This window comes from Euprymna scolopes, chromosome 2, assembly GCF_053919585.1.
Source record: "Euprymna scolopes isolate OS-2025 chromosome 2, ASM5391958v1, whole genome shotgun sequence".
Classification (NCBI taxonomy): Eukaryota; Metazoa; Mollusca; class Cephalopoda; order Sepiida; family Sepiolidae; genus Euprymna; species Euprymna scolopes.
The window spans coordinates 19,969,574-19,982,547 of NC_136483.1; the positions used below are offsets into that span (position 1 = coordinate 19,969,574).

Consider the following 12,974-nt stretch of genomic DNA (forward strand, 5'->3'; position numbering starts at 1 on the left):
GGTGAGACCATTGGAACATAGGGTGGAGCAAATGCTTGCATGATTGCATTATGATGACATATGGAAGTGAAATCTGGAAAGTGAGGATTGAGGACATGCATTGCATTGAAAGAAATGATATGAGAATCATATGTAATATGAATTTTATGAGAGGGGAGATTATCATCAAAAGTGTCCTGAATTGTTAAATTCGCACCGGACTTACTACTTAGATATAAATAAGTCACTTGTCCCCATTCCCCTCCTCCCCCCCTTCTTTTTTTTTTTTTTTTTAAATGGAGAGTAGATAATACAGTGGATGTGTTATTGGCAGCTCCAGTAACTCTCGCTTCTCCTATTTTGTCATTCAGTCCTTATTCAATGAGTGATTTTTCTGACAAAGGGTGAAGAAAAAGCTGCTTAAAGGTCGGTAGTACTTGGTGACCAGTAGTCTGAGATGTCGGAAATTTTTCTGTCTCTGTCTGTCCTTGTGGCCATGTCACTAGTAAGGGTGCTGGAGGTAAACGTTTTGTCTGGGCTGACGTTATCCGCCTGATAGTCAGGGACCCAAACCTTGGATTAACCACTAAGGAGGCTGTCCTATCAGCAGGCGCAAAGTACTGGGACTGCTGTATTGCCATTTAGTGAGTGGATCTGGACCATGCAGTAGTCTCTGGTGGGGCCTCTTGATGCCATACTAGTGGGTAATTGTTATGGCTTTACCTTTTCGTGTGCTACAAAAAAAATTTTCCTGTTTTTTTCTCTCTTACTTTCCCTCTCTGTACTGCTCTAACCAAGTATGCCGACCTATTCCACAAATCCCAAAACCTCAACATGAAATATCTCCAGAATAAAAACTCAATTAAACCTAGAACCCCATCTTCCAACGTAGACACCTACTACCAGGTCTCCTTCTCCAACATCAGGGGTCTACATTCCAACCTTCCAGAGGTTGAAACCCAATTACAGGAGACAAAACCGGACATATCATTTCTAAGTGAAACTGGAATAGGGCCAACCACTTCCCTAGATGAGTTCATAATTAACGGATACTCCAATTTAACAGCTAAATCTGACACCCAAGATCGCCATAGGCATGGAATATGTGCCTACATTAAGGATGGCTTCCCGTGTGGCAGGGATATCTCTAGAGAAGATCCTAATTTACTCTAAACGTGCTTCAGGGTTGCACTTGCTAACACCACTGTATTTATATTTGCCCTCTATAGGCCCCACAACAGCGGAGTTACTATCTTTAAGAGCATATCTGAGAAAATAGACCACATACTGTCTTCACATCCCTCGGCTAACATCCACATCTGTGGTGACTTCAACATCCATAACGTGGAATGGCTGACCCATTCAAATAAGACAGATGATGAGGGGAGGTTTTGTCATGATTTTGCCATTGCTTATGACCTCACTCAGATTGTTCGCGAACCCACCCGTGTGCCCGATACACCCGGTCAATATGCAAGCCTCTTAGACCTTTTTCTCTCAACTTCCCTTGAGCTATGTTCATGTTCCGTTCATTCTCCTCTAGGATCCTCCGACCACTCCGTCGTATCAGTTAAGATAAAAACGAAATGTAAGAAGCCCCCAGACGTACCCCTCCACCGTACTGTATACCGATACTCTATGGCTGACTGGGATAGCTTCCGTACATTCATATCTGATTTACCTCTGCACTCCATGTTTAAAAAGGAAGTGTCCTCTATAGTATCAAATCTGACCGAATGGTTAATTGTAGGCATAGACCAATTCATACCATCTAAAAAATTCCAACAAAAACCTAACAGCCAGCCATGGTTCTCCCCAGAATGTGCTGCTGCTATCGCGCACAGAAATCACTTTTTCCATAGCTACCAACGTAATAGATGCACTGAGACTAAAGCTGCTTTCAGGTCTGCCAGCAACCACTGTAAAAGAGTAATAAAAAATGCAAGAGAGCTATATGCCCAGTCTGTTAAATCCAAGGTAGCTGATCAGCGGCTTGGATCCCACCAGTTCTGGCAAATAACAAATAGGATCCTGAACAGAAGTGTGCGTTCTATCGAAACCATTATCAATGGACCAGAGGTCATCTCGTCAACGTCAGACAAGGCCAAATTATTTGCAAAGAACTTTGCAGCTAATTCTACCCTATGCGACGAAGGCTACCAACTCCCCATATTTCCTCCTATAACACAGAACAAGCTAGGTAACATACAAATATCCGTGCATGAGGTCGCCAAGCTAATAAAGAACCTAGATTCCAGTAAAGCAACTGGCCCTGATGGCATCCCAATTATAGTGTTAAAGAAGCTTCAACCAGAACTTGCTCCCATACTTACGAAACTGTTTAAGCGTTGCCTTAAGGAGAAGTGCTTTCCGACTCCCTGGAAGACCTCATCAGTTTGCCCTGTATTTAAGAATTCAGGTGATAAGTCATCTCCCTCTCAGTACAGACCAATAAGTCTCCTGTGTGTTATGAGTAAGTTGCTGGAATCAATATTAAATAGAGAAATAGTCAACCACCTCAGCAGGAATAACCTTCTTAGTGAGACACAATATGGTTTCCGCTCTGCAAGATCTACCGCAGATGTGCTAACGGTTATATCCCACAGGATTAGTGAATCTCTTGACAAAGGCTTCCTTTCTAGGGCAATTGCTCTTGACATATCAAAGGCCTTCGACAAGGTATGGCATAAGGGTCTACTTCACAAGATTTCCAGCTACGGTATAACTGGAAATGTTTTCTTAATCATTAAGTCATTTCTCTCCGATAGGCTCATAAGAGTAGTGGTAGATGGACAAAAATCGGAGGCCTGCAATATAAATGCTGGAGTCCCTCAGGGGTCAATCCTGGGCCCAACTCTCTTCCTGATCTACATCAATGACCTCCCTAAACACATACTTAAATCATCGTTGACATTTATGCTGATAACACGACCATCTACGGCAACACATCAAAGGCTGTAAATGACAAAGTTCTCTCTGATTCCCTCTCCTCTGATCTCGAGCGCGTGGTTCAGTGGGGGAAGATGTGGCTGGTTACCTTTAATGCATCCAAAACCAAACTCCTATCCTTACATCATCAACGCTCTGATACCCAGCTGGCATCAATTGTGATGGATGGCTCTCGTCTGGGTAAGGCCCCGTGTTTTGACAAGCTTCTGAGTTTGACCTTTACTCCTGATCTGAAATGGAACACGTACATCAAGTCTGTTGCCAAGGTCGCTGGAAAGATGGTGGGATCCTTCTACCGCTCCAGAAGATATCTCACTACTGATGCAATTCTCTATCTATATAAGAGCCATGTACGTCCAAGGATGGAATACTGTTGCCATATCTGGGCAGGAGCGGCCAAAAACAGCCTATCCTGCCTTGACAGAGTACAAAATAGACTTCGTGGCTTAGTGAGGGATGCCCTTTTCTCTACCCTGCAACTTCTCTCCCACAGAAAAGACGTTGCGAGCCTATCCTTGTTTTATCGTTATTTCCATGGCAGGTGCTCGTCTGAAGTCCAATCTCTGGTCCCCCCCTCGCCAATCTTTCACGAAAAACACCCGTCTAGCTGAATCCACTGTGAAAAATTTCCCCACTCTATATCTGTGCCTAAATCAAAACGCGGGTTCCATGAACAAAGCTTCTTTCTTAGAACTGCACGCCTGTGGAACTCTCTTCCGTCTACCTGCTTCCCTCCGGACTACAACTTGGATGTCTTCAAGTCCAATGTTAACAAATTCCTAATGAAACGCCCCCTTAATTAAACACTTCATCAAATCTCCACACTAACGTAATGTACTTGCAATAACCCTTATTCCTGAGTGGCTTCCTGGCCTTGATAAGTGGTGATCACTGTGTATAAAAAAAAAAAAAAAAAAAAAAAAAAGGCTCGCATCTGATTACCTCAGAGGAAGATTAAAATCTGAACAGTATAGAGAGATGTGCAGATGAATAAACTTCAACGGTATGGTCATGTTGAGTTCTTTGATTAGAAGATGTAAAACAGTTTAGGTAGCAGGTTGAGTTCAGAGGGGAAGGTCAAAGAAAACATGAGAGGAAGTGATAAAAATTGACCCAAAACATGAAGACCTGCCCTGAGAAACTCTGGGCATTTAATTGTTACGGTCAAGAGGCAGAGTTCCCAGTGAAAGCATGCTGGCTCTACCAGACCCATGAAGACCAGACAGAGCAAATCCACCCAGAAACATGACGATCCCCTTTTTTGACAGCATGGGCATGATCTAAATGCACTGGATTCCCACTGGACAGACAATCAACAAGGAGTACTATGTTGAGGTTTTAACAGAGTTCAGGAAGAGATTCGGTCAGAAGAGGCCAACACTCTTCAAAATGGGTTAGTGGCATTTCCACTAGGACAATGCACCAGTCCACAACTCCATCCTTGTCGCCGACTATCTGACAAAGATGGGCATCAAGACAGTAACTCATCTTCCCTATAGTCCAGACCTTGCTCCCTGTGACTTTTGGTTATTCCCTAAGTTCAAGGAAAACCTTAAAGGCTGTCGTTACGATACAATTAAGAAGATGAAAGAGGCTGTGACAAGGGTCATTGACAGTATGACACAATAAGACTTTCATGGGACCTTGCAGAAATTGTTGGAATGGTACAATAAGTGTATTGCAGTCGGAGGAGATTACTTCGAAGGAGACTAAAATTTTATGTGTGTACAATCAATAAAAATGTCCATACAAAAAAAGTTTGGAAACTTATTGAAGGCACCTTGTACCTTCATTCTTAAATAATAACTATGTTGCAATAGAAAGAATACCATTCACAATTATTAATAGAATTCAGCTACTTTTCTCCTAGGTTGACAAGTCACGATTTAATGAGTTACCTCCCTTCTCTTTTTTCTATCTTTTAAGCTTTTATGTATTGAATGTCAATAATGAAGCTTTGTACTTATCAAGGCACTAATGTTGGTACTGGCGTTCATGCCCCCTCCCCTTCAATAATTTAAGATTACTCTTTGAAACAACACAATGTGTTAATTCTTTTCAGTCATAAAAAATTACAGAATTACACAATGAATGAGATTTTATGAAAACAAGTTTTCAAATTTCACATGAAAAGAGTGCGAATTTGACGGGTTTTAAGTTTTTACCAGATTAACACATCTTTTTTTTTTTTTTAAATGTTACCAAAATAACTTTTTAAAATAAACTTGGGACATATTTATAGAATACTGCTTGTTTATTATAATGTAATGTTATTTTTTCTTATTACAAATGATCTGAGCATAAATTAAAGTAGAAATTCAACAGAATTAAATTATTAAAATGAGTAAAAAGAAATATTTCTTGTCCAAAATTTCCGCTATACAAAAATAAAGTAAAATCTGTATGATGTATGTACCTGGGACAATACGGAAATAAATTATTCCAAAAAATCATGTAATTTGATCAATTAGTTTTATTTTTAAATAAGAAACTCAAATTTTAAGTAACAGAAGAGCAACTGTCTTGTTTGCCATTTTGAAAACAATCTAAAGAAAACAAAACAAATGGAGGTAATTCAATAATTCAAACTTGCAATGTAATGCTTAGGAATTCCCATTAATCACTTAAAAATGATTTTCTTTATAAAAATAAAACTACCTGATCAATTTACTTAATTTTTGGAATATGATATTTTTATTTCCTCACAAGTATCTACATCATGCATATTTTCTTCATTTTTTTTAAAAAATATAGTGGGATTTTGTTGAATTTGATTATTAGTTCAAAATATTAAATTACTAAGAATAATCTGCTAATTTTACTAATTTATATTTAAATATAATTAAGCATTACTAAATAATAATAATTAAATACTGTAGAATGTATATCTAGTTATTTAAAAAAAAAATTTTCATACAATTTTATCTTATTTTCTACAGGAAACGCCACCGTCTGTAAACCAGACACGTAAAGCCAAAGAAGCTAACACAGATGGAGGCAAAGATGGACTTGCTTACACATGTCTCTTGAAGAACGAACTTTTAGCTGCTGGTATTGAAGATATCAAGGTAATTCCTTCTGTAAAATGTTGCATGTTCCTTGGCAAGTTGTGTACTTCAGAAATGCAAGCTGATTGACAGATATGGCCTTAGGGTCAGCTAGATGCATACAGGGAAAATAGATGGTTGATTGGTTGCTTGATTACGTAATGTAAAAAAAAGTTAGTTCTGCCAATATTTTGACAATGTTAGAATATCATAAAAGATTCTAAAAAGATAGGAGTGCTTAATTGCATGGATATTGTCAAGCCAGAAGCAACCCTTGGTAAGGAAATAGAAATCTGCTAGTTTAATGAATAAAAAATATATTTTAAATTAAAATAATCGTCATCCTTCTTTCTGAATATTCTTTTCTGGTGCTACCAGATCAAGCTTTCTGACTTAATGCACCAAACATTGATGTTTTTTTCTTCTTTCCCCTTGCAAAATTGAATTATGTTCTATAAAAACACTTTTCTGCTATAAAACACCATAAATAAATGTTTAAAGATATAAAGAACTTGTAGCATAAAAACTTTTACCAAAATGACTTGATTTGGCATTAAATAACCCAAAAAGAGATGATATTTTGTAAAAGAACAACCAAACGAAACATGAATATTTCTGTCTTGTTAGAAAACACTTAAGTGAACATCTTCAGCTTTTTCCCCCATAACGAACAATATAAGGATTTATTAAGTATATGTAAAACAAATATTTCATTTTTAAAATAAAATTATCAGAATCTATATCATCTATACAAAGCAATTTGTGTTTAAATGCCATTTTTTAAACTTTTTTTAAACAATGTAGTGACTAAATTTTACTGTAATTCTGTTAAATTTCACTAAATTCCAATTTTACAAAACATGCAATGGATGTTTTTAAAATAGTATATTAACTCCTACTATGCCTATTTTATCAATAAAAGAAGAAAACACCCTCTCCCCCACAAAAAAAATACAAATAAAAAACAACAAATAAAATAAAACAAAAAACTTGGATGTATTTATGGAAATTAGATTTTAACATTACCTAAAATATCCTATTGATTTTTTTTTTCAAAACTGATATTTTTTAATCACATATTCTTTCATAGAATTATTTGTCCAGAAAAGTAAATATTTTCTTACAAAAATTAAGAGAAAAGCGAGAGAAATTTAATACATGAAACAAAAACAAGACCCAGCACAATGCTGGGTAGATATGGCTAGTTTGTTTTGTTCAGGAATGGATTTTTGTGTTTTCTGATCACACTACATTTTATATAAAAAAAAAAGCAAGCAATGAACTTTGGTAAACAGTAACCTTTGCCGCATGTCTCTTTGGTGATGGGACAATTCTTTGTGATGATTGTAACTGGGAGGGAGATAGTACCCCACCCCGCAATAAAAAGTTCTGTCTTTAAGAAACTTGTAAAACCTTTTATAATCAATAAATAATTTATAATTTTGATTCACTTTAATATCAAACAAGTCATTTTCTAAAATAAAAATTGCCTCAATCTAGAAGGATTTCTCTTTCACTGATCAAGGACAGCAGTCATAAGCATGTGTCTGCAAATACTAATGCATATACACTCATGAACTTTTTCTTGTAGTCTGCTCATCAAAAACAAATGTATAAACTGATTAATTTTAAATACTTTATCACTGAACTTTCTTTCTACAATGAAAATAAATTAAAATTAACTCTTAATACCTTTGAATCAAATATAATTTGTGTAATTGAGTGGGAAGTTTCGATTACAATTTTTAAAAACTTGTACATTATTCACAGCTCTTTAATTATCGACTCTGACTTCTTTGATATCTCAGTTAAAGAATCCTTAAGTTTTAAAAGGGCTCTAAAAAATAACACGTTTTCTTAATTATGTAAACTTCCATTTTAAACATAAAAAAATATCTCTTGTGAATTTATGTCTTTGAATTATTTTATTTGTGTTTATTATTTAGCATTGCTATCACTCTCACACATTTGGTCATCACTGAAAAGTTTTCATTAAAAATGTTTCTAAACTAGAAACTAAATCGTCCTACCAAATTGGAACCCTAAAAACGGACCTCCAAACTTTTTAAAATGTTTTTTTCATTTTTACAGGACCAGCAACCAGATGACAGAAGGATACTGGTGCCTAAAGAGAGCCGAAATCTCTTTAAGGTAACATCACTTTTGCTAATACACCCTCCCCCTAAGATATTCTAGCTAATGATTAGAAGTTACATACTTGATTATATCGAAATATCGAAGCATTATTTATGCATATCATTATAATGCTCTCATGATCTCACTTGAAAATGGATGATGTCACAAGATGAGCTTTAATTTTTCAAAAGTTGGACTTCTATCATATCCATTTTCAAGTTAATATAAAAGTGAAATAGAGAGAAAAGAAAAAGAGAAAGAAATAAGGAGAGGAGAAGAAAAATGTATGATTATTATCAAGAAAGAAATATATATATTTACTTGAAAGAATGACTGGTAACTTTAAAAAAAAACAAAAAAAAACTTATTTTGTAATGTCATTGATTTTCAATTAAGTGTTTGTATTTTCTTTTTGAAAAGTTGTCAAAAGCTACCATTCATCTGTTATGATGTCATCCATTTTCAAGTACATATCTTGTAAAATAACATGATTATCAACCAATATTAATAAAATTAGATATTTATAATATATATATATAACATGTCACAAGTGGTCTAGTATCTATATTAATAAAACTGTGTGACCACTTCTTGTGTCTATATGTGTATGTGTATTTATTGCCTCTATGTGACTTACACCTTCTTTTTGTATTTACTATCAGTCAATTAGCCATTGAACTAACAAATATAATTGGTAAATCCTATTTAAAAATATAATAATTTGCTAAAAAAATGCCCAAAGAAAAAAATCACAATATCTAAGATAAATACAGAGATCAAATTCTTACTATTACATCAGATAGAGGGCATTATTTCTACATTTATTTCTGAATTCATCCTGTTTATTTTGAAAATTCTGATACTGATCCTAAACTCTAACCCAAGGTTGTGTTGGCATCTTAAGCAATTTATGGTAAGTTGCTAGAAAAGCATCCCCCCCCCACAAAACAAGGCAGTTAGACATCAGCTGTAAGCAGACAAGTTTCAATTAAATCAATCTATTGTAGAAGAAATTTTGTTCAACTCTCATTCATCCCCCCCCTTCCTAATTTCTTATTTGATACTTTTGAAAAAAAATGTTTTCAATCATAATTTTCATGAAAAAAATTTTTCGATTGTTAAAAAGGTACTTATTTTATTGAAACATTTTTTGTAAAAAATAAAACTTTTTTTTCCTTGTAAAAAAAAACCCATTTCATTTTTGTTCATAGTTGTTTCTGTTTTCATCTTCTAAAAAGAATATTACTTTGAAATATTTATTGCCAAAAAAAAAGTATTTTTCTTGAAAAAAATTTCTTTCACATAATTAAACTCATGATAAGTCTTCCATTAAAGTTTTGTTTTCAGCAGTTTGAATTTATTGTCTGACAATGTTCATGTCAACCATAGGTCAGGTTCTGTATCAAAACTTTTTACATGAATTCTAAAAAATATATTACTCTATGAAGATTTGTTTGTGATACTGTGTTTGGTATCTCCTTTTCTTAACTATCTTCATTCAATATTAAAAAATGGATAAAAACCAGAAAACAAAAACTTGCACAAAATATTTACACTAATAAATAAAGACTAAATTTTGTGAAACATTTCACTAGTTCTTCAAGATGTTCCTTTCTGACCATTATTTTTTAATTCATCTAATTCCATCTTTTATGTGCTTCCCTATCGATGTTCTTAATATGATCTTGCAACTTGTTCCATAAACCTATTACAATTAATATTCCAAAAATTCAATTGATTAATAATAGATCAATTTTTTAAAGTCTTTTTTTTTTTTTTTTTTTTTTTTTTTTTTTACAAAGGCATCACCACATTATCAAGGCCCAGAGGCCACTCAAGGATAAGGGTTAAAGAGTGTACAGTAGAAATTGGTCAATATAGTAATCATTAGTAATGAAAATTTGGTAAATTTAATAACTTATATGGAACGGCTCATCAAGAACTTATTTACTTTACTTTAGACTTGAACACAACCATATTGTAGTCAGCCGGAAAGCAGGAAAACGGAAGACAATTCCACAGGCGTGCAGTTCTAAGAAAGAAGCTTTGTTCATGGAATCTACGTTTAGGTTTAGGCACAGATAAAGAGTGGGGGAAATTATTGATAGTGTTTACAGCTAGACGAGTGTTTCTTGTGAAAGTTTGGCGAGGGGGGACCATAGATTGAAGCTCAGTTGAACACTTTCCATGAAAATAACGATACATCAGAGACAAACTCGCAACATCTCTTCTGTGAGATAGAGGTTGCAAGGAGGAGAAAAGGACATCTCCTACGAGGCTACGAAGTCTATTTTGAACTCTATCAAGGCAGGACAAGTCCTTTCTAGCAGCTCCTGCCCAGATGTGGCAACAGTATTCCATCCTTGGACGTACCTGGCTCTTATATAGGTAGAGAATAGCATCAGCAGTGAGATATCTACTGGATCGATAGAAAGATCCCACCATTTTTCCAGCGGCCTTGGCAACAGATTTGATATACGTGTTCCATTTAAGATCAGGAGTAATGGTCAAGCCCAGAAGCTTGTCAAAACTTGAGGCCTCCTGAAGACGAGAGCCATTCATTTCAATTGATGACAAATGTGGATTAGAATGTTGATGATGTAAAGAGAGAAGCTTGGTTTTAGATGCATTAAAAGTAACCAGCCACTTCTTTCCCCATTGTACTACGTGCTCAAGATCAGAGGAGAGAGAATTGGAGAGAACTTGGTCGTTTACTGTCTTAGATGTGGTACCATAAATGGTAGTGTCGTCAGCATAAATGTCTACAAATGATGTAAGGATATGATTTGGAAGATCATTAATGTAGATCAGGAAAAGAGTTGGGCCCAGGATGGATCCCTGAGGGACACCGGCATTAATACTGTGAGCTTCTGATTTTTGCCCCTCAACTACTACTCTTATGAACCTATCAGAAAGAAATGATTTAATAATTGAGAAGACTTTTCCAGCTATACCATAGCTAGCGATCTTATGAAGTAAACCTTTATGCCATACCCTATCAAAGGCTTTAGATATGTCAAGAGCAATTGCCCTAGAAAGATTGCCACCGTCGAGAGATTTGCTAATCCTATGCGATATAACTGTAAGGACATCTGCTGTAGATCTAGCAGAACGGAAACCATATTGAGTGTCACTAAGAAGGTTATTTTTGTTGAGATGTTTGATTACTTCTGTATTTAACACAGATTCTAGCAACTTACTCATGACGCACAGGAGACTTATTGGCCTGTACTGAGAGGGGGATGAGCGATCACCTGAATTCTTAAATACAGGGCATACTGATGAGATTTTCCAGGGAGATGGGAAACTATTCTCCTTAAGACAACGTTTAAACAGTTTTGTAAGTATGGGCGCTAATTCAGGTTGAAGTTTTTTGAGTACTATAATTGGAATACCATCAGGGCCAGTTGCTTTACTTGAATCAAGGTTTTTGATTAGCTTCGCAACATCACGTACAGATATACGTATATCACATAGCGTGTTTTCTGATACAGGAGGAAATATTGGGGGTTGGCGGTCTTGGTCGCAAAGGGTAGAATTAGCTGCAAAGTTCTTGACAAAGAGTTTGGCTTTGTCTGATGCTGACGAGATTACCTCAGGTCCATTGATAATAGTTGGGATGGAGCACACGCTTCTATTCAGGATTCTGTTTGCTATTTGCCAAAACTGGTGGGAACCAAGCCGCTGCTCAGCTACTTTGGACTTAACAGATTGAGCATACAACACTCTTGCGTTCCTTATTACTTTCTTACAATGGTTGCTGGCAGTCCTGAAAACGGCTTTAGTTTCCATACATCTATTACGTTTGAAGCAGTGGAAAAAGTGATTTCTGTGCGCAATGGCAGCAGCACATTCTGGAGAGAACCATGGCTGGCTGTTAGGTTTTTGCTGAAACTTTTTAGAGGGTATGAAATGGTCAACACCTACAATTAACCATTCAGTTAGGTCTAATACTATAGAGGACACATCCTTTTTAAACATGGAATGCAGAGGTAGATCAGATATAAATGTACGGAAGCTATCCCAGTCAGCCTTAGTGTATCGATATACTGTACGATGAAGAGGTACGTCTGGGGACTTATTACATTTCATTTTTATCTTAATTGATACAACAGAGTGGTCTTTTTTGAAACTAACTTTTAAAAAAATTATGACAACTAAAATATCCTTAGAGCATTTTCATTTCATGCTTTTTATTTTTGTTTCTAACTTGACTCTTTTATTTTCCTTCTAGTATTATGTTCCTAGGCGAAGTCCTGATGCTGCTGATTCATCTCCATATTCTTTATCTCCTGTTGGTAGTAAAAGCCAGAAATTGCTGCGCTCCCCCCGTAAGGTATGTGTAATCAAGTCTTTCTATCACAATCCAAAATCTTTGAATGATGATCTTATATCAATTTCATTATACATTTTGTGACCCCCCCCCCCGATGAAAATGAGATCAAATTCTTAATCCTAGTATTACATGAAATAGAAAAGTTACTTAATTAAAATATCTACACATCAGTAACCTTTCTTTTTTCAATTTATTAAAACAAGAATCAAATTATACTTTCATATTAATCTTTTTGACACCTTCTGCAATGTTTGGAACTATTTTCTTGATTAGCAGTGATATTTCGGATCCAGTACAGTGCGGGAAAATCCAGTTCCCCAAAAAGAGGCACACTGGATTGGAACAAAAATAAAAATTGCCTCAATCTAGAAGGATTTCTCCTTCACTGATCAAAGAAAGTAGCAGTATAGTATGAGAAGAGATACTACACTTTACTCTGAACCAGGATCAATCTAAAGTAAACTAAATGTAAAAAACTGCATTTGATATTTCTGAGATAAGATGTTGCTATTTACAAATTCAGACTG

General features: G+C 35.5%; 1 protein-coding gene across 2 annotated transcripts in view; it reads left to right on the forward strand.

The window, feature by feature from the left end:
- LOC145289539 (fizzy-related protein homolog) overlaps window positions 1-12,974 on the forward strand; it is a 114,326-nt gene that overhangs the window by 56,446 nt on the left and 44,906 nt on the right. For both annotated transcript variants that reach the window (XM_080136419.1, XM_080136420.1), the window contains exons 4-6: window positions 5,868-5,996; window positions 8,067-8,126; window positions 12,346-12,447. In XM_080136419.1, coding sequence (XP_079992545.1) covers window positions 5,868-5,996; window positions 8,067-8,126; window positions 12,346-12,447 — 291 coding nt within the window. The remainder of the gene's footprint in view (window positions 1-5,867; window positions 5,997-8,066; window positions 8,127-12,345; window positions 12,448-12,974) is intronic.